At 37.8% G+C, this 19,107-nt stretch overlaps 1 protein-coding gene and 1 pseudogene across 8 annotated transcripts in view; one reads left to right on the top strand and one right to left on the bottom strand.

Moving 5' to 3' along the window:
* FRYL (FRY like transcription coactivator) overlaps positions 1–19,107 on the top strand; it is a 229,735-nt gene that overhangs the window by 54,416 nt on the left and 156,212 nt on the right. For 6 of the 8 annotated variants that reach the window (XM_040966427.1, XM_040966426.1, XM_040966424.1 and 3 more), the window contains exon 1: positions 11,424–12,029. In XM_040966427.1, the coding sequence (XP_040822361.1) occupies positions 11,828–12,029 (202 nt within the window). In that variant the 5' untranslated portion in view covers positions 11,424–11,827. Of the gene's footprint in view, positions 1–7,985; positions 8,118–11,423; positions 12,030–19,107 lie in introns of those variants that run through there. The other 2 variants (XM_040966422.1, XM_040966429.1) reach the window with 2 other exon arrangements.
* On the bottom strand, positions 14,125–14,318 carry LOC121146940 (annotated as a pseudogene).

The raw sequence follows: 19,107 nt of genomic DNA, 5'->3' as shown, positions 1-19,107 counted from the left end.
TTTAGGACTACCAATAGATGTATTGTTTATGGCAGTGAAGGATTGGCCCTAGTGGAAAAACGAAGATAGTGTATTTATAAGATGTTTGTAATCGCTAGGCATTATCCACCGATACTGGTTGTGTAAAATGCTGTATGACAAAGGGAGATTGAACAGCGTTCGCCCATAGAAATGTTCATTTCTCACAGTGCGGTTCCTCAGGCCCGGTGACCTCCCCTCCACCCTCTTCTCGCCCGTGATCTCCCCGTGCTGTTACAGCAGTGTGAGCCTTCAACAGTCCCAAGTCCGTCGTTCTGCTGTGGAAGCGCATCATGGCACTGCAGGATGGACAGCGGGAGAACGTTCAGCATCCTCTTTTCAAGACAGTGAATGGTTTCACTGGGAGCCCATCTTTTATTTAGAAGTAGGGATGCATGCTGCAGTGTATCTCCACTCCAGCAGTAGACTTGTCCCCAGTATGCAGTTCCTCTAGATAAATACATGCGTATGCATGTTAAGTATACTTACATCTGTGGATCTTGTATTTTGCATGAAGGTTGCCTTACATCAGAGAGAACATATGCTGTTTGTCCTTTTATAACCCAGATATTAATGTGAAGTAATAGTGTCCATCTCTAGTTACTAAAACTGAGTAGTTTTATTTTTTGGACACTTTTGCAAATTTTGTTTATCAGAAAATATAGTACATTAATAACTTTGGGTATTCAGTAGGTGTCAAGCAGCTTCCCTTTCTTTCACACTTGGTTTTCACAGTGACCTGAGAGACGGTTATTGTACCCTGTGGAGGAGCTAGTGGGGCACACAGGTGTTTAGTACTTGGACAAATTGAATCTTTGGAGGTTTAGCCTTTGCTTCTAAATGTAATTTTACCTCTAACAGCTGAGACTATTTTATACATGGAAGTGTATGGTCAATAGCATTTTAATCCATTTTTTAAGATTAATGGTGGCATTTTGTTTTATTGCACCATGATTCCTTTTTCAAAAATATTTTTGGGATCCGGCGCTGTAGCCTAGTGGCTAAAGTCCTTGTCTTGCAAGCACTGGGATCCCACTTGGGTGCCGTTTTGTGACTCAGTTACTGCAGCTCCCTGTCTGTGGCCTGGGAAAGCAGTATAGTTCAGCTTAAAGGTTTGGGACACTGCCGCCCGCATGGGAGACCTGGAAGAAGCTCCTGGCTCCTGACTTCAGATGGACTCAGCTCTGGCCATTGCGGCCACTGAGAAAGTGAACCAGCAGACAGAAGTTCTTTGTGTCTCCTCCTTTTTTTTTTTTAAAGATTTATTTATTTTTATTACAAAGTCAGATATACAGAGAGGAGGAGAGAGAGAGGAAGACCTTCCATCTGATGATTCACTCCCCAAGTGAGCGCAACGGCCGGTGCTGCGCCAATCTGAAGCCAGGAACCAGGAACCTCTTCCAGGTCTCCCACATGGGTGCAGGGTCCCAAAGCTTTGGGCCGTCCTCGACTGCTTTCCCAGGCCACAAGCAGGGAGCTGGATGGGAAGTAGAGCTGCCGGGACTAGAACCAGAGCCCATATGGGCTCCCGGTGTGTTCAAGGCGAGGACTTTAGCCGCTAGGCCACTCTGCTGGGCCTTTTGTGTCTCTTTCTCTGTGCAAGTCTGACTTTCCAATAAGAAAAATCTTAAAAATTGTTTTTCATTTGAAAGTTATAGAGTTAGAGGGGACACAGGGAGAGAGAGAGAGAGAGAAGGGGAGAGATTGCTCTATCTTCCATCTGTTGGCTCACTTCCTAAATGGGTGCAGTAACCAGGGCTGGGCTGATTTGAAGTTGGGAGTCGGAAACTTCTTCCAAGTCTTCTAGGTAGGTAAAAGGGTGCGACAACTTGGGCCATTCTCGGCTGCTTTCCCTAGTGGTTAGCAAAGAGCTGGCTGGGAAGTGGAGCAGCTGGGGCTTGAGCTGCTTCCTGCATGGGATGCTGATACTGCAGGTGGAGGTGGAGGCTTAGCATGATACACCATGGCGCTGCTGCCCCAGCCTTCATTGCTTCAGTGGGTCCTGGATTTTTGTTCTTTGTTTCAGTTGTGATATTCTGCCTGTAGAATTAATAGTAGCATGGACATCTTTGCAAATTTGTGCATTTTTCATTACTTTTTCAGAATTAGCTTATAAGAATATAATTATTGGGTCAATATCATATCAGTGCAGATGACAAATGATCACCCTTCTATAAATTTAGAAAAATCATCTTGGAACTATAAATTTGGGAGAAATAGGTCATTCTAATTATCAGAATTTATACTTGGTAGAAATTTATACTATTGTAGGAATCAGGCTTACTGTAGACTTGCAGGAGAGGGCAAACAGAAAAAGAAATGAGAAACATTGGGGGTTACATTCTGACATTTATTTTTTCTATGACTTTGAACATCTGCTTATCCACCATTCTAACTTAAAATTTGGCAAATATATAAAAATGTGATTTTTAAAAATTTAGATTTTTTTTAACTTTGATTTTTTTTTTTTTGTAATTTTGGTCTTACTTGCCAACAGGATCATAATTAGGTAGAGCAGTATCTATTATGTAATTTTTAAAAACTGGATGATCCAAGGTGTAACACACTGTACAAAGCTGTAATGACCCTTAAAGGTATTTTAGATATAATATTTTTAAGTGAAAAACGCAATTTTTCTAACAGTGTCATGCTTTTGACATAGGAACAGGTTTCTTTTTAAATTCTCATAGAGCTGTGGCATAGAGGATGATTCTGCTGTTTGCAGCGTGGCTGCTCCATTTCTGATCCAGGTCCCTGTTGGTGCATCTAGAAAAGTAATGGGGCATGGCTCCAGCGCTTGGACCCCTAGAAGAAGCTAGAAGAAGCTCCCGACTTTGGGTTGGTCTATCTCCAGCTGTTGTGGTCTTTTGGGAAGTGAAGTAGTTAGGGAATCTCTCTGTCTCTCTGTCGCTATCTCTGCCTTTCAAGTAAACAATTTCTGTGTGTCTGTTTGAAAGCAGAGCTAGGAAGGGAGGGGGGACTTGCGGGATGGGACGGGAGGGGGGGAGGAGGTGTGAGAGGAGAGAATGAGAAAGAAAATGAATGAGAATCAGGAGCTGGCTGCATTAGAGATGCCTGTGCTGCTCTGGTCGGTAAATGTACATTTTGGAAGGAATGGCTTTCATTTTTTCTTTTCAGTCCTACAAAGAAATGACTCCAGAAGACTTAAACTCCTACAGAAATACAAACTTGGAATGTTTGTTTAGTAATTTATTCCTTTTTTTTTTTTAAGATTTATTTAGTTTTGTTGGAAAGTCAGATATATAGAGAGGAGGAGAGGCAAGAGAGGAAGCTCTTCCGTCTGATGGTTCATTCCCTAAGAGGCTGCAACGGCTGGAGCTGAGCCAGTCCGAAGCCAGGAGCCAGGAACAACTTCTGGGTCTCCCACGTGGGTGCAAGGTCCCAAAGCTTTGGGCCATCCTCAACTGCTTTCCCAGGCCACAGGCAAGGAACTGGATGGGAAGCAGGGTCGCCGGGATTAGAACTGGTTCTGGGACCTAATTTATTCTTTTATACCTGGCTTTTGGCAGATCATACTGCCCGATGAATATTTGCTTGATACTATTGTTTCTGTAAATTTATGGTAATGGGCTTTTACAAGTGTGTTGGTCGGTGAAAGTATGTTCTGGATTATGGACTCAAATTGCATTCCAGATGTGTCTGAGTGGACTCTTTCTATTTTGTTTTTTTTTTTTTTTCTTGTTGGCTAAATATAGATCTGTAGATAGAATGGAAAGTATGTGATAATTTTGTTGAATTTTATTTTTTTCCTATGTGTCAACATGGAATTAGCATAGGAAAATTATTCTGAAAGTATGTAGGGTAGGCATTTGGCTTGACAGCTAAGGCCTTTCAGCCCTGTATCAGAATGGATCCTTTTATCCAGGTGTGCAGCAGAGGGCCTGGGTTCCATACTTGACCTTGGTTCTTGGCTCAGCTTCCTGCTCACCTGCGCCCTGGGAGAGCACAGGGATAGATTCCTCACAGCCATATGGGAGACCTGAGTCCCAGCTCGGCGAGGCCGCGTTCTGACCTTTGGTGGGCCTTTGGAGAGAGAACTACTGACCGGGAGCTCTTGGCCTCTCTCTTACTCTTTTTCTCTACTCAAATAACTAGTACAGTTAAAACAAAAAAATTTTTTTTAAAAATATCTACTAAGTTACTAGTAGAAACCAAAATATGTACTGTGAATATAGTTTTGTTTGATCCAATGAATGAAGTCATGATATAGAAAACTTCCCCTTAACACTTGTGAATGGAAAAATTTGCTGATTATTTTCAATAGAGTGAGTGTGATGGCAACAAATGCAATTCTGGCTGAAAAGATAAAATCAAAAGTTTGGCAGATTTACCTGTGAAGAACATTGCTTCATCAGCAAGTGATCCCGAGTCTTGCAGTGAAACCTAATTACTCTAGCTCAGTATCATTAGACAGCATTTTTAGCAGGTCAGGGAATAATGTACGATTTCAGGAGTCAGCATAATATGTTTCCATGCTCTTTAAAATTGTAACCATTACAATATATAGAAAATAATAGAAATGTGATCTGAAAAATTAAAGTATGTTAGAATCACTATAATTATAATTATATGCAATATGAGTTTTCATTGACAGTTAGAGGGATGAACTTGCTTATTGTAGGAATTTTTACCAGTCAGCCCTAAACTGAATAATTGCTTGCTGTCCACACTTGGCTATTTTTGGGGATATTTTTCCTGTTTTATTGTACAGTCTTAGGGAGCCCTAAAAAATGTTGCATTTTATGTTTTCGGTAATTATGTTGGTATCACAGGAAGTATGATCATTTAAAATTTATCTGAAAATCATTTCACCTTTATTCTAAGAGGCTTTCTGGACATTGGAATCTTTGAAGCAATTTAATCTTTTTATACATTTTGGGGTTAGGGAGTAATCCTTTCGGTAACGTTCTGTGTGAATATTAGTGGTTCTAATCGTTTTTGCCCTAAAACTCAAGAAGAAGGGGACTTTTCTCAAATTACGTAGTAGTTCGGTTGTTCTTTATGTTGCGCTCTTTGTGCTCGGCACCACCACTTCCTTGTTCTCAGAACTGTGTACTGTATGAAGTGTTGCAAGCAGACACACAAGGCATGAGAACGCTAAAAACACCACTGAGATTCATTGGCTCTTAGTTTTTGTTCCATTTGTTTGAGATTACTATTTGCTCTGTTACTGTATGTTAGAGGCACACATCAGGCATTTTACTAAAATTAGGATATTAAATTTGTGGCATTTCTGGTGTGAATTAATCCCAAAATACTGTTTAGAAAATAAATGAAATTAATGTATTATTGAAACCCTCATTCAGTTTTCTCTCTTACTTTCTGGACTAAAGTGAAGCAAGCTGTTGCCCAAGGGCCTCATTTGCCCTGCTGTCCTTCCAACTCCAGAACTGGGCCCCAAGTCTCTTTATTTGTTGCCCTTTTGCTACAGGTGGAACTCCTGCAAAGACTGTGCTGTGTTTCTGTTTACAGTCTCCTACTAAGTGTAGTTAAACAGCAGCTGACCTTGTTTGCTTGACCTTTTTAGTTTTAAATAAGAAATAACAGCATTGATCGTGTATACAGCATGGCCGTGTACCTAACCCCTCTGACCTTCACTGCTGTCGCAAAAACAGTATTGCAAAAAATAGTAGTAAAAATTAGCCTTGTGACAGATCAAAGTAGTCTCCACAGCAAACAAAGTGAAAACAAAAAAATGTCATGTTAAACAAGATATAGTGATAAGATGAAAGTCATTGATTTACAAAAAGCAAACAACAAACCCTAGAAAACAAAAACCATGCCTAAAACTCAGCCTTGTTTGAAAATATGTATAACCTACAAAGAAAACTAGAAAAATATAAACCAAATATTTTCCAGGAAAACCAAAATGTGTTTATTTTGTTACAAATTGAAAATAGGAAGATTGGGACCGAACATGATGGCTCAGTGACTAAATCCTCACCTTGCATACGCTGGGATTCCATAAGCTTCTTGTGTCCTGGCTGCTCCACTTCCCATCCAGCTTCTTGCTTGTGGCCTGGGAAGGCAGTCCAGGATGGCCCAAAGCCTTGGGACTCTGCACCTGCATGCGAGACCTGGAGAAGGCTCCTGGCTTCTGGTTTCAGATTGACTCAGCTCCAGCTGATGTGGCCACTTGGGGAGTGAACCCTGTGGTGGAAGATCTTTCTGTATCTCCTTTCTGCCTGTCCAATAAAAAGAAGAAGAAGGAAAAAAACGCCCGAAAATCGGAAGATTGTGTGTCTACAGATGAGGTTTTGAAAAATTCTGGACAAACATTGGGAAGATTTAAAAATGACACAGTGCTGTGACAGTGGGGTTTACAGTAGAGTGTAAACATGGAAAGTATAGTGTTGGAACTAAATGTGCCTGAACAAGAGGCTATTCCAAAGTGAAGCAAAATGAAAGAGCCAGTAGGTAGATCTTGTGGTTCAAATCAATCCCCAAAGCATTCCTAAAATTGCTTTATACTCCACTGGTGATTTGGTTTTGTGACTTGACTCGAAAGAAAACTGGTTTATATCTCATTAAATGTTTCCCAACTCATGCTTGTACCTATGGCATGCTATTTGTCCTTTATTTGCTGTGAGAGAAATGAATCTTTGAACTTAAGGAGAGTGTCAAGAATTCTTGACAGAACTATGGTTACATTGTTAACAAATTCAGAAAAATTTGATGGGCCAAAGATTCTAGCAAGTCTGAATGATACTGATTATGAGCAAGTAGAAATGAATTCCTTAAAAAAATGAATTCCTGTTTTATTCATGTTTACCACATTTTTGCTTTGAAGAATTGGCTTTAGCTGTGATTTAGTTGATTTTGCCTTTGAGTATATGGAATGTTTTGTTTTTCTACTGTGGCTAAAGGAATTTCAGATTAAGAGTTGTAAGCATTAAAATTAGCATTTTAGAGTTCTTTCTGAGAAACAGAAAAAACTCTTAAAGCTGATTGTGATTTTAGATGAGGCTAGTTTGAGTTTCAATTTCACATTTAAAGTTTGGCTTATATAACTTGAAAAATGCTAAGACCTTTAATGGTAATAAAACATGGAATGAGCGTGATTACACATGAGCCCTTGCAAATGGTGAGCAGGCAACACCCTGTGGTCATTGGTTTTATTCTTAGTAACCATCAAAATATTATGGATATGGTACAGTAGTTCACAGTGCATGACCCCTCAGAGTTGTTCTAAGGAACAACGCTGGAAAATGTGCAGTCCAAACATTATCTGTAGATGGGATAAATATTAGGCCTGCTAGATACATGAGGCGTTATGCAAATCTTTATTCATTTTTGTGAAAAATAATTGTATTATTGAATAATTAAGGTGTTGATTTAATCATTGGCTGGTAAAAGCATAACTTGTTTCTACAAATAGATGAAAGGAAGGAGGAGAACTAATTTAAAGGAGGTTCAAAGAGATTTGTTGGACACGTTACCACGGCCTACATGGATTTTGTTCAGATTTAAATTAGAATGCTTTTTAAATTTTTAAATTTATTTATTTTTAAAGAATGGTTTTTTTAAAAGGACAATTAACAATTGAGAATATTTGAACAATAATCGGCAGTTATATAAAGAAATTAACACATTGTAAATATTGTAATGATATTGGGTTATATTTAAAAAGTAATTCTCTGTCTTAGAGCTATATACTGGAATTTGCTTCAGAATAATCTAGAATGGTAGAGGAAGGGACTGAAAGGATGGATAAAGCATAAATTGAAGCTAGAAATGGGGGTGCGGAGGGGAGGCTCATGACATTACTCTCAGTTTTGCATTAGTTTGAGATTTTGCAAGATAGAAGCCAAACCCATAATGCAACATTTTTGAAAGAGGGTAACTGCACAAAATGTCAGTGTCATATATAACACATTTAGAAGTAAGATGGGCTTACTGTAAACTCACCTAATATTTTAATGGTATATTTTGTTTTTCTTCTCCAGAGCTGAAGCCATTTATTTGAATCTTGGCTGATTAACACCTAAATGCTTAATTCTCACATCTACTCAAGAGCTGCAAGGTCAGGATTAGACGACCCAAGTTACCACCGAGAAATTACCGTCACAAGTGATACGGTAAGGTTATAGTAAATATTCTAAATACTTAAGAGAAACTGGGGTCTGAAAGATTTTTAAATGGTATTACTTCAGCTACCAGCTTCTATTAAAATTTCTGACCTTGTGACTGGTATTCTAGAAGTGACTGTTATTGAAGGACTGTACTACTGTTATAATATAAAGGAAAATGGTGAGGGGGAGGGGTGTAATGGATACAGTTGTCACTGGAATGCTGTGCTTTCATAACTTTGCTGCATAAGTCAGGGTTGGCCTTCTGGAAAGCAAAGCTGAAAAGGGGGTTTAGTTTACACCTGGTTATTAGGGATGAACACATAAAGGAAAGAAGGTAGGAAGCAGATTGAAGAGAGAAAAGTGAATAGCAGCTTGGGCCAAACCTTAAAGAAATGCTGTAGCTAGGAGTTTTCTTCTCTTCCCATTATCTTTTCTTCTCTCGTTTTTCTTTTTTCTTTCCTTTCCTTTTCTTTTCTTTTCTTTTCTTTTCTTTTCTTTTCTTTTCTTTTCTTTTCTTTTCTTTTCTTTTCTTTTCCTTTCCTTTCCTTTCCTTTCCTTTCCTTTCCTTTCCTTTCCTTTCCTTTCCTTTCCTTTCCTTTCCTTTCCTTTCCTTTCCTTTCCTTTCCTTTCCTTTCCTTTCCTTTCCTTTCCTTTCCTTTCCTTTCCTTTCCTTTCCTTTCCTTTCCTTTCCTTTCCTTTCCTTTCCTTTCCTTTCCTTTCCTTTCCTTTCCTTTCCTTTCCTTTCCTTTCCTTTCCTTTCCTTTCCTTTCCTTTCCTTTCCTTTCCTTTCCTTTCCTTTCCTTTCCTTTCCTTTCCTTTCCTTTCCTTTCCTTTCCTTTCCTTTCCTTTCCTTTCCTTTCCTTTCCTTTCCTTTCCTTTCCTTTCCTTTCCTTTCCTTTCCTTTCCTTTCCTTTCCTTTCCTTTCCTTTCCTTTCCTTTCCTTTCCTTTCCTTTCCTTTCCTTTCCTTTCCTTTCCTTTTCTTTTCTTTTCTTTTTTCTTTCTTACTCTCTTTCCTTTCCTTTCTTTTCCTTTTCCTTTCCATTCCATTTCATTTTTATTTTTCATTGGAAAGGCAGATTTACAGCGTGAAGGAAATACCAAAATATCTTTGTCGGCCAGCTCACTCTATGAGTGCCTCCAATGCCTGAGGCTGAACTAATTGAAGCCAGGAGCTTCTTCTGGGCCTCCCACATGGGTGCAGGGTCGTAGGGCTTTGGACCATCCTCTGCTATTTTCCCAGGTCACAAGCAAGAAGGTGGATGGGAAGTGGAGCAGCCAGGACATGAACTGGCACCCACCTGGGATTCTAGAGCCACTATGCCAGGCCCCATTTCTTTCTTAACTAGTAAGTTTGTTTGCTATGGAGGTTTATCTTCAATGCTTCTGTATTCTGCAAAGGTCATACAGGAAATCTGTAGTCTCTTCTATAACCCCCGATTTCTGTCCTCTTGATCTCAACCCTTTCTTTCTTCCAGTGGAAAATTAACAACAGTGAGGTTGATTGGTGACAAAGCTGGTTGTCTTAGCTATCTTGAACAAGCAACATGACTTTCTCTTTAATTAGCTATATGCTACCATGTTTCTGGCCTCTATAGATAAGGAAGACATGCAAAGGGACCTGAAAAAACCCACAAACATAGGATGTAACGAGCATGAGATCATATCTTTAAAAGAGCGATAGAAAATACCATGAAAACAGTGGTAACTTACAGACTTATTAAGATACGGAGTTTGTGGTTCTAACCAGTTATGGTTCTATTGATAATTGGCTGTTTGTTTTCACCCTGTTAGAATCTGCTTAGAGGTACTCAACTTGGTGTTCGCTTCTATAATGGTTGAAATTGAAGTCTTTGACTTTACTGTATTGTTCCCTTCTGACTCACGGCTAGTCTTCTGAGACAGGATTTGCATTCATACATCCTTTCAATCTTCTTTAAACCTTAAAACTATATTAAAGCTTTACATGTATAGGGCCTTCAGTGCCTTTTAAATGAATGAAAAAGAGCGTAGTTGAGTTCATAAGTAATGTGGTAGAAGGATAGGGATTAAAAATTAAGAAATTCAGAACCAAGTATTTACTTGATACTGTTACAACCATTTTTTCCCCTGGGATCCATATAGGCCATTTTTGCTTAATCTTTTGAAATGTTAGGTAAATCATCTTATTCATGTTGAGTGTAAGGAGGATTAAATTGTACTTATGTTTTGAGTGAATCAGATCTTTGGGATTAGCATGAATATGTGTATTTCTAGAAGTTATAAATATGATAACTTCAGAATTGTACTTCTCTCTTCATTTCTTTCTTGCTCACTTATCACCCCCAGCAGAGGGCAGGCAAAGGAAGGGAGAGACGATAATAGTTTCGTTTTGCAAAGGCTTTTGCAGATGCCCTTCCACTAGACTGTTTGCAGTTCTGGATTACTTTAAGGCAGTAGAATCATCTGTTTTTGGCTAATTAAAAAGGCTTAGTGAAACATTCAGTTATTTTGAAAATAATTTATATAATGTTGATTACTGTTTTTTACTGAATTCAAATATTTATACTTCTTCGGTTTTATGTTCTTTAATCCAACTGTTTTAAATTACCAAGTTTTCCTGATTCATGTCAAGGTTCCCATCAGTACTGTTTATAAGTATGACTATCATTTGATTAGATTTTATTCATTTAAAAGTATATTGGAGGGTTGGACATTGGGTGTGGTGGTCATGCGCTGCTTGGGATGGCCATAACCTGTATCACAGTGCTTGGGTGTTCTCTGTCTCTTCTTCCATCTTCCTGCTCATGCACACCCTGGGAGGCAACAGATGATAGCTGAAGAAGTTGGACACTTGCCACCATCATGTGGGGAACTTGGATTGGATTCTAGGTTCCCAACTTGAGCTTGTCCCAGCCCTTGCTATTGGGAACATTTAGAAAATGGGTCAGTAGATGGGAGATTTCTGCCCCTTTGCCTTTAAATGAAATAAAATAAGAAAAAAAAAAAAGTAAAAGTACGTTAAATGGGCATTTAGCAGAATGGTTAAGACACTGATTAGGTTTCCTGGGTCCCATATTGGAGTGCCAGGGTTCCTGTTTGGGGTTCTGGCTGCTGATTCTAGAATTGGAGCTCTGAGTCTCTCATTCATATTTGTCCCACCTCTCCTCCACCACTCAAGTAATTTTTTTTGTAAAAAAGGGGATATTGAAATAGTCATAACACAGTGCAAGTTCTGTACAAGTTGATTTTTCTGAGGTCTCAGTGGATTTTCCAAAGGATAAGAATTATCTTTTGAAAACATGGTACTATTTCACACTTCAGGTGTATGTTTATTTAAAAGGAGGACACACCTCAGACTGAAGTAAATTGCTTTTTACATGATCACAGTGAATGATTTCATAGTCTAAATATTAAACTAGATGGATGCTAAACATTTTATGATCCTAGTATTGCTGTTAACACCCACTGTACATGTACACCTATATGTACATATGAAGTGCAGTTTCATGGTCTATAGCTGTTTGGCTTGTTATCAGTGTGAACAGTAAAAGTCCTAAAAATCAGCTTCCAACCAGCTGGCAGTTAGTTCACCTACTGGGCTTCAGCACCGCCTAAATGCACGTGACATTTCTTTGCTCTTTGACACAAATAGTCTACCTTCCACTTTCCCTCAAGGAAACTGGTGTAGGCACCTTTCTGCGTGCGTGTGGATCTAGCAATGTAGAAGAGCTTCAAGATGGACTTCCTAAAGAGAGTCGTTCCTCCCATTCTTTCAGTAGATGTAGGTTTGGATACTAGAGAGAGTGTTCGGGAAGATTCCCCAAGATTACTTAAGGTGAAGCGTCTTAGTTTGGTTTCATCAGAGAAGACAATGAATGAACAAAATGGAATCAGTGTTTATCATAGTCATTATGAAAAATACCGACGTCAAGAACTAGGTAAAGTAAAAATGTATTACTTTTAACTCTTTAAAAAGCATTTTAAGGAAATAGAACTTTTTTTTTTCATTAAGTACAAATCCTAGAGAGTGTGAATCTTTGGAAAAATGAGTTTTTAAGTATTAAGTGTTTTGCTGGCTCAAAAATTTTAATATTAAAATAGATGGGGAAATATTTATGCTACAACTCAAGATAAATTTGTAAGTTAGCAATTTTGAAAGTCTTTGGAAAGTATTTTGAGGATGAAATATTAGTAAAAAAATATGGTTATAAACTGTAGGATAAGAAAAAATAAAACTGTGTTTTATCTATCACTAAAGAAATTACTGAAATTTTATGTCATTGTCCCAAATATTGTGTATTTGGGGTGAAGTATAGAAAGTTAAATCTCTGACAGTAATGGTGATAATTTTGTGTCACGCTACTTGTGTTCCATATACTCCTTCAAAGTTGAATTTGAAACCCTTTAAAGTTTGGCAGGATGATATAGAATGTGATTTTGTGAAAAATATCAGTTTTGTGTCTTGTAACTAATGTGTATTGACAGAAAAGAAGATCCATTAGGAAGATAGAAATATGCTATAAGTTTTAAATTTTCTGATAAAATATTTTAAAATATTAAAGTAGTATTGCATAATCCTTAATTTTTATATTTTAGAGAATAATTACATAAAGCAATTTAATGTTTAGTGGAAGTGAGTTTATACATCATTTATAAGGATCATGTTTATTGTAACTTTTAATATTCACATGCTTTGAAACACAGTCATACAGATTTTAGTTAAATTTAGATATGAGATTCATTTTTCCAAGTGGTTCTGATACTTACCTTCTTGTTTAATGTATCATAGGATCTTTTGGTTTTATTTTAAAAGTGTTCCATTATATGGATACACTAATTCAACTTAGTTCTTACTAAAAACAATTATTAATATTTATGTGTCACTGTATACTTTTTGATGATAGTCTTTGTGAAAAATCTGTGTGTTTTAAGTTTTGATCAACAATGCCTTTGAAAATTTCTGAACTTAAGCTCCCCAGAGTTCCTATTTGTATTCTTAATGCTGTTTTATGTCATCTTACTAAATAGGGTCATATTTAGGAGAAGCTGTAATTTCTGTTAAAAATATGAACTATGTAAAGGAATGAAGGACTTGCTAAGTTTCTAAAATGAATACAAATATATCAATATCCACAATATAATTGTTTAAAACTCATCAGTTTCTGTAGCCTTCACTCATTTGGGAAGGTGAAGTGGAGGTGATGCCGCTTATGAATTAGTGTCCTTTACTTTCATTTAAAAATTGTTCGTCACCTGCCCTTAGTTTTGTGTTCCAAAGTAGATATATGCATTAGTAGGTATGTGACTATATGTCATCACTTAAGCTCTAGAAAATTTACTTTTCTCTGTTGGTCTTGAATGATTTCATTTTTTTTCACTGTACCACAAGCCATATGGTTGGGCTTGGTGTCTAAGTATAATATGTTCATTTATATGGTTTCTTATTTTTATCTTTGAATTTCTTTATTTTTTTCATTATGACTTTGTTATAGTCTTTTAAACAGTGGGGATATTACAAAGTATAATAATTAGATCTTATGATTTTATTACTCTGTAAATATTAAGCACTTAATGAATAAGACTTACCTGAGTATGTGCATTTACTGCAGTGGTGAGACTGCTGCTTGGGATACTGTAAGCCTATATTGGAGTGTCTGGTTTGAGACATAGCTCTTTCCTTCCATTCCAGCTTCCTGCTAGCATATTCCACATAGGTTCAGGGACCCAGGTATTATCATTAATTTCAGTAACTTCTTGGGAAGTTTATATAGAAAGATCTGATTTTAAGATACTTGATCCTTTGATTTCAAAATACTCACCAAAGCATTTCTATTGAATCTCAGAATTTGATGGCAAATTTGTAGGAATAGAACCTATATGACTAATCATTAAACAAGAAATCAGATTCACTTATGCTGAGTTACAAGAAACTTTTATGTTCTGATGGTTCTGGGACAGAGATAATGCAGTAATTTAGCCAGAATATCAGAAAACGGTACACATTACCTACAGAATGTTATAGTTTCTTTCATTTACTAAAAGAAGAAGTTGAGCATATGCAAAGATTTCATGAGACTAATACAAAAAGGAAGCCGCTATGTTAGGAAAAACTGATATGTAATCTTATAGCTGTTCATCAGTTGTTTCTGACTTCTGTAGTTTTCAATTAGCAATAATCGTGCCTCGGATAAGCCTCATTGGCTACAATACTGCCTCTGCCCAGAGCTTGACTTCTGTAGTTTTAATTCGGTACTTTAAAAGCTAATTCTGGGACATGCCTTGTGGAGCAGTAGGGTAAGCTGCTGCCTGTGACATGTCATTTCATTTTTGAGTCCCAGTAATTCTGCTTGGAAAAATAATGTGAAACATTCGGGGTGTGTGGGTCTCTCCCACACATATGGGAGATTGGGAACGAGTTCCTTACTCCTGGGTTTCGGTTGGTGTACCCTGGCTGTTGCAACTGTTTGAGAAGTGAATTAGTGGATGAGAGATCTCTTTGTCTTTTTCTCTCTGCCTTTTAAATAAATAAAAATAGATTTTGAAAAAAGTTATTTCTGGGGCCTGGTGGAATAGTGGAGTGGTTGAAAGTCCTCGCCTTGCATGCGCGGGATCCCTTATGGGTGCCGGGTTCTAGTCCCGGTAGCCCCACTTCCCACCCAGCTCCCTGCTTGTGGCCTGGGAATGCAGCTGAGGATGGCCCAAAGCTTTGGGACCCTGCACCCGCATGGGAGTCCTGGAAGAAGCTCCTGGCTCCTGGCTTCGGATTAGCTTAGCTCCAGCCGTTGTGCTCACTTGGGGAAGTGAATCACTGGATGGAATATCTTCCTCTCTGTATATCTGACTTTGCAATAAAAATTAAATTGTTTAAAAAAAGTTATTTCTGAAGTGTTCTATATAATTGTAATATGTACTGACAATTGCACTTTTGTGAGAGGATCGGCTGCAAATATGGAAAAGCTACCTTTATTTTTTTTTTTTAAAGATTTATTTTATTTTTATTGGAAAGGCGGATATACAGAGAGGAGAGACAGAGGAAAAGTGAGCGCAACGGCTGATGCTATGCCAATCTGAAGCCAGGAGCCTCTTCCGGGTCTCCCACGCAGGTGCTGGATCCCAAGGCTTTGGGCCGTCCCCAACTGCTTTCCTGGGCCACAGGCAGGGAGCTGGAAGGGAAGCAGGGCTGCCGGGATTAGAACCGGCACCCATATGGGATCCCGGGCGTGCAAGGCGAGGACCTTAACCACTGCGCCACCGCGCGGGGCCCTACCTTTATTTTTAACTACAGATTTACAGATGTTTATGATCTAACAAAAATTGTGCAGAATTGCTATACTGGTAGGAAGTCAATATTTTAAAGAATACTTTAACTAAAAACTTTATTTGAAGGACAGAGACAGGGAGCTCTTCCGTCTGCTGGAGGATCCCTCTGACCTCCAGTTACCAGAAACAGCTGGGGTGGGGGAGGCTGAAGCCCTGAGCCTGGTAATTGGCTCCAGGTCTCTCATTTGGGTGGCAGGGAAGGGGCCCAGCTACTTGAGCCTTTACTTGCTGCCTCCCAGGGTGGTGTTGCATTAGGGGGAAGCAGGATTGGAAGCAGAGCCGAAACTCAAAGCCAGGCACACTGACATGGGATGTGGCGTGATCTAAGTGGCATCTAAAGCACTGCACCAGATGTCTACTCTTGTTGAAGTTTTTCAATGTTTACCCTTCTTCAAATGCTAAATTGCCTAATATTTAATAAATTTTAAACATTTTCAAACAACCTGCCAGCTTTTTATTCCTTTATAAAACAACTTCCCACCGTTACTGTTACCCAAGAAGCTGAGGTGTGACTTCCCAAGAACTGTCTATATTATTAATCAAAACTGTGTGTGCCTTATGGAATTTAAGCACAAACTAGACCATTTGGTAAACTATGACATTGAAAAGAATTATTTTCAGGTCTGTGAAATATAAGGTTGAATGAATTTTGCATTTAGATCCTTTAGCATCCCATGCTGCTTTTTAGAAATTGGAACCGGAAATTACGACTGATTTAAGTGGGCTTTGTTTCAGACAACAAAGACAATGATATGATTAACAGTCCACCTTGAAAGATTGGGTTTTGGCACAACATCAGAAGCCTGGGGATTATACATGAACTTTACATTTTAAGTTAAAATAAAACCTTTAATGGACCTCTTGATCGATCTTTCTTCTGATTCCTACTTTAATGGTGCTTTTAAATTAAATGATTAGCCAAGCAGCTGCAATTTACAGTAAAGGGACTCTACTATATGTAACTGTATCATATCTTTCATTCGCCAAATCTACTTCCTCATTAAAAAGTCAAAATGATCACATTATTTTGTGTAACCCTGTTCATGTCCTGATTAGATATCCTTATACTTTTTGTATTCAGTCCTTGTAATGTGACCAAGGATTGATTTTACTGATACTTTTTCCAATTCAAGTAATATTTATTTTCAGGCTTAAAAGTTGATGAAAAGGAAATGTCCTTTATTGATTCAGAATGTCTCACAGTGTTTTTGGACTATTGAAGAATAGTGAATGACAGATACAATCAGTTAGTCCTCATTTGATGGTGTGTATGCTTCTGTAGACCTCTTTATGACAGCTGCCATGTCCTTGTATCTCCAGGTTCAAGTGTTTTTATTCTGATGGAAACACTCTTGATTTTGCTATTGTGCATTGTATTTGGAATCAAACATTAAGTATTAAATGTGATAAAAGTAGAATACTCATGTTTATAATCTTCAAGAACAGAGGCAACAATCTATTGAACATAAGACAGTATATATCAACCTTAAGGATGAAAGAAACATGAGTGCCTTCCGTGTTCTGCTCAGTATTTGTTTTGTGTTACCAAAAAGATAATTTTACTTGTGTAACTACTTAGTACATGTCTGGTCCTTTTTCTAGCTTGCATAGAATGTGAGATGAGTATGGACATGTTTTCTTTGATGTGTTCCAAGGCTTAGCATGCAATGGTTGCTGAATAAATACCAGTGGGCTGAATAGTTATTAATCTAAGTCTTCTTCACAACCCCGTGATATAGGTTGTTATCTGAAATTTTAAAAATCCACTAACGCTTAAGCAAATTATATGATATTTTTGGCTAAGAGATATAGCCATACTGTTGTTTTTAAATCAGTCATTTGCTACTTCTATCTCGTTGCTGTTATTTGGTTTTGATTCTTTAGATATGAAATAGTTTTTCCAAGATTATGGGTCTATTCACTTTAACTGTTCTTTCAAAGAGTGTATACTTTCTGTAGTGTCTTCATTTATTTTCTATTTTTTATATTAAATTTTAATTAGTTTTAATTTTAGAAAATTTTAGTTTTTAATAGATTCAAAGTGTTTTGTTAATACAGTTCTAAGAATATAATTAAGAGATATTATCAATAGAAAGTTTTTAATTCCAGTATTTGTTGTATATTCATCTTTGAGTTTCTGTCTTTCACTTTAAATAGTAGTTGATAATTATTGTTTATGCTTCTCAGGTAAGTTAAGCTGATAGAGTCGATGTTTCCCATGGCTTTTACAGAAGTGAGGATAAGCACATTCTGGTATCATTTCTGTTTCATTGCAAAGTGTTAATTCCAGCCATACAAATGTTTAAATAATATATTGGTATTTGTCTCTTAGCACAGCTTACTGAGACAAAGTCTAATGCAGTGCTTGTAAGAAACTTTCAAATACAGTTTGTTGTGTGAAAAGCTGCTCTCTCCAAGTGTATTTGATAGTTAAGAAAATGGAATGCTCACTCTTAGTAGCTACATTTCCTTAATGAGTGATCTTTCCAGTTATATTGTTATAGACCCATTACTTTTAGTGGTTAAACAATTTAAGTCCAGAAGAGCAAAATACCCCTCGGACTGGGCAGGCAAGTAACATGGCAGGCTACTTTGTTTTAAGAAGGTGACACCATGGATAAAGAGGGATTTTAAACTGTTCATTGAAGACCAGACTATTGACAAGGGTCTGCTGGAAAGAAATTGAAATAGTTTGACAGCTTAAATATCAATACGACAAGCTGAAGGAGAAGGCGAACCCCTTAGCGTTCATGTAGGGCAGTGTCCTGAAAGAACTTGAGCACTGTATAGTGATCGACCTGCTGTGGACCTTCCCACTGCCACACAAATGGCTGTGGAAATGTGTGAGGGAGATCTGTGATTCCTTTTTCTTAAACACCTGGGATTAGGAAGTGCTGGGCTTTTATCACGTCACGCAGCAGAGTTTCCCTTCTTTAGAATGCTTGGTTGTAGTCATTGGAAGAGGTTAGTTTATTATATTCACTCCTTTCCTCGGTCTCATGAGAATTCTTAGTGAAGGAGGCATATTGGGAAGAGGCAGCTGGTATGATGGGAGAAGAGGCAGTGAAGCAATGAGAAAAGAATGAATGGAGCTTTGATTGAGACAAACTCAAGTAAATGTGTGTCCTTGAGCAGGCAACTTAGGCACTTCAGGCCAGTTACTCTCCTTTACCAACTTGAACAGCATCTTCTGTGACTGTTTTGAAAAGTATAAAACAATCAACAAAGTTCATAGTATTAATATTTTTTCCAGTTTATTTAGTCTTATATAATTAATATTTAAAATAGCAGTTATAGGTATAGCTAAACTGGATTTTGTTATGAATATCTTTGAGTTGAAAATAGACGAATCTGTTTAATTGAAATATGTCCTTGGAGTATTCCATGGTAGAAAATATCCTAGAGTTTGGGTTTGTCTTTTATTGTATTTAATTCCAGTAAGTTTCATTATGCACCTTGCAGCCATGTGACAGTTTATAGAGGCTTGACTTATGGCACTGTTCCTCGTGTTGCCTTCTTTGTCCAGATAGTTACTGCCAGATGATTGCATGATTCAGATACATAGGATTTTTTTTAAGCTAGGGAAGCTTCTCTTGACTGTATTTAGTTAGCTTGCTAACTTCTTAAAAAGGGTATTTGGCCGGGGGGTGGGGGGAGACTAGTCAAGGCCCTTGACTCCAGTTTGTCACTCTGATG

The sequence above is a fragment of the Ochotona curzoniae genome, unplaced genomic scaffold (assembly GCF_017591425.1).
Source record: "Ochotona curzoniae isolate NIBS_2020 unplaced genomic scaffold, NIBS_Ocur_1.0 scaffold_4505, whole genome shotgun sequence".
NCBI classification, from domain to species: domain Eukaryota; kingdom Metazoa; phylum Chordata; class Mammalia; order Lagomorpha; family Ochotonidae; genus Ochotona; species Ochotona curzoniae.
This window is presented reverse-complemented; position numbering and strand designations above follow the sequence as displayed.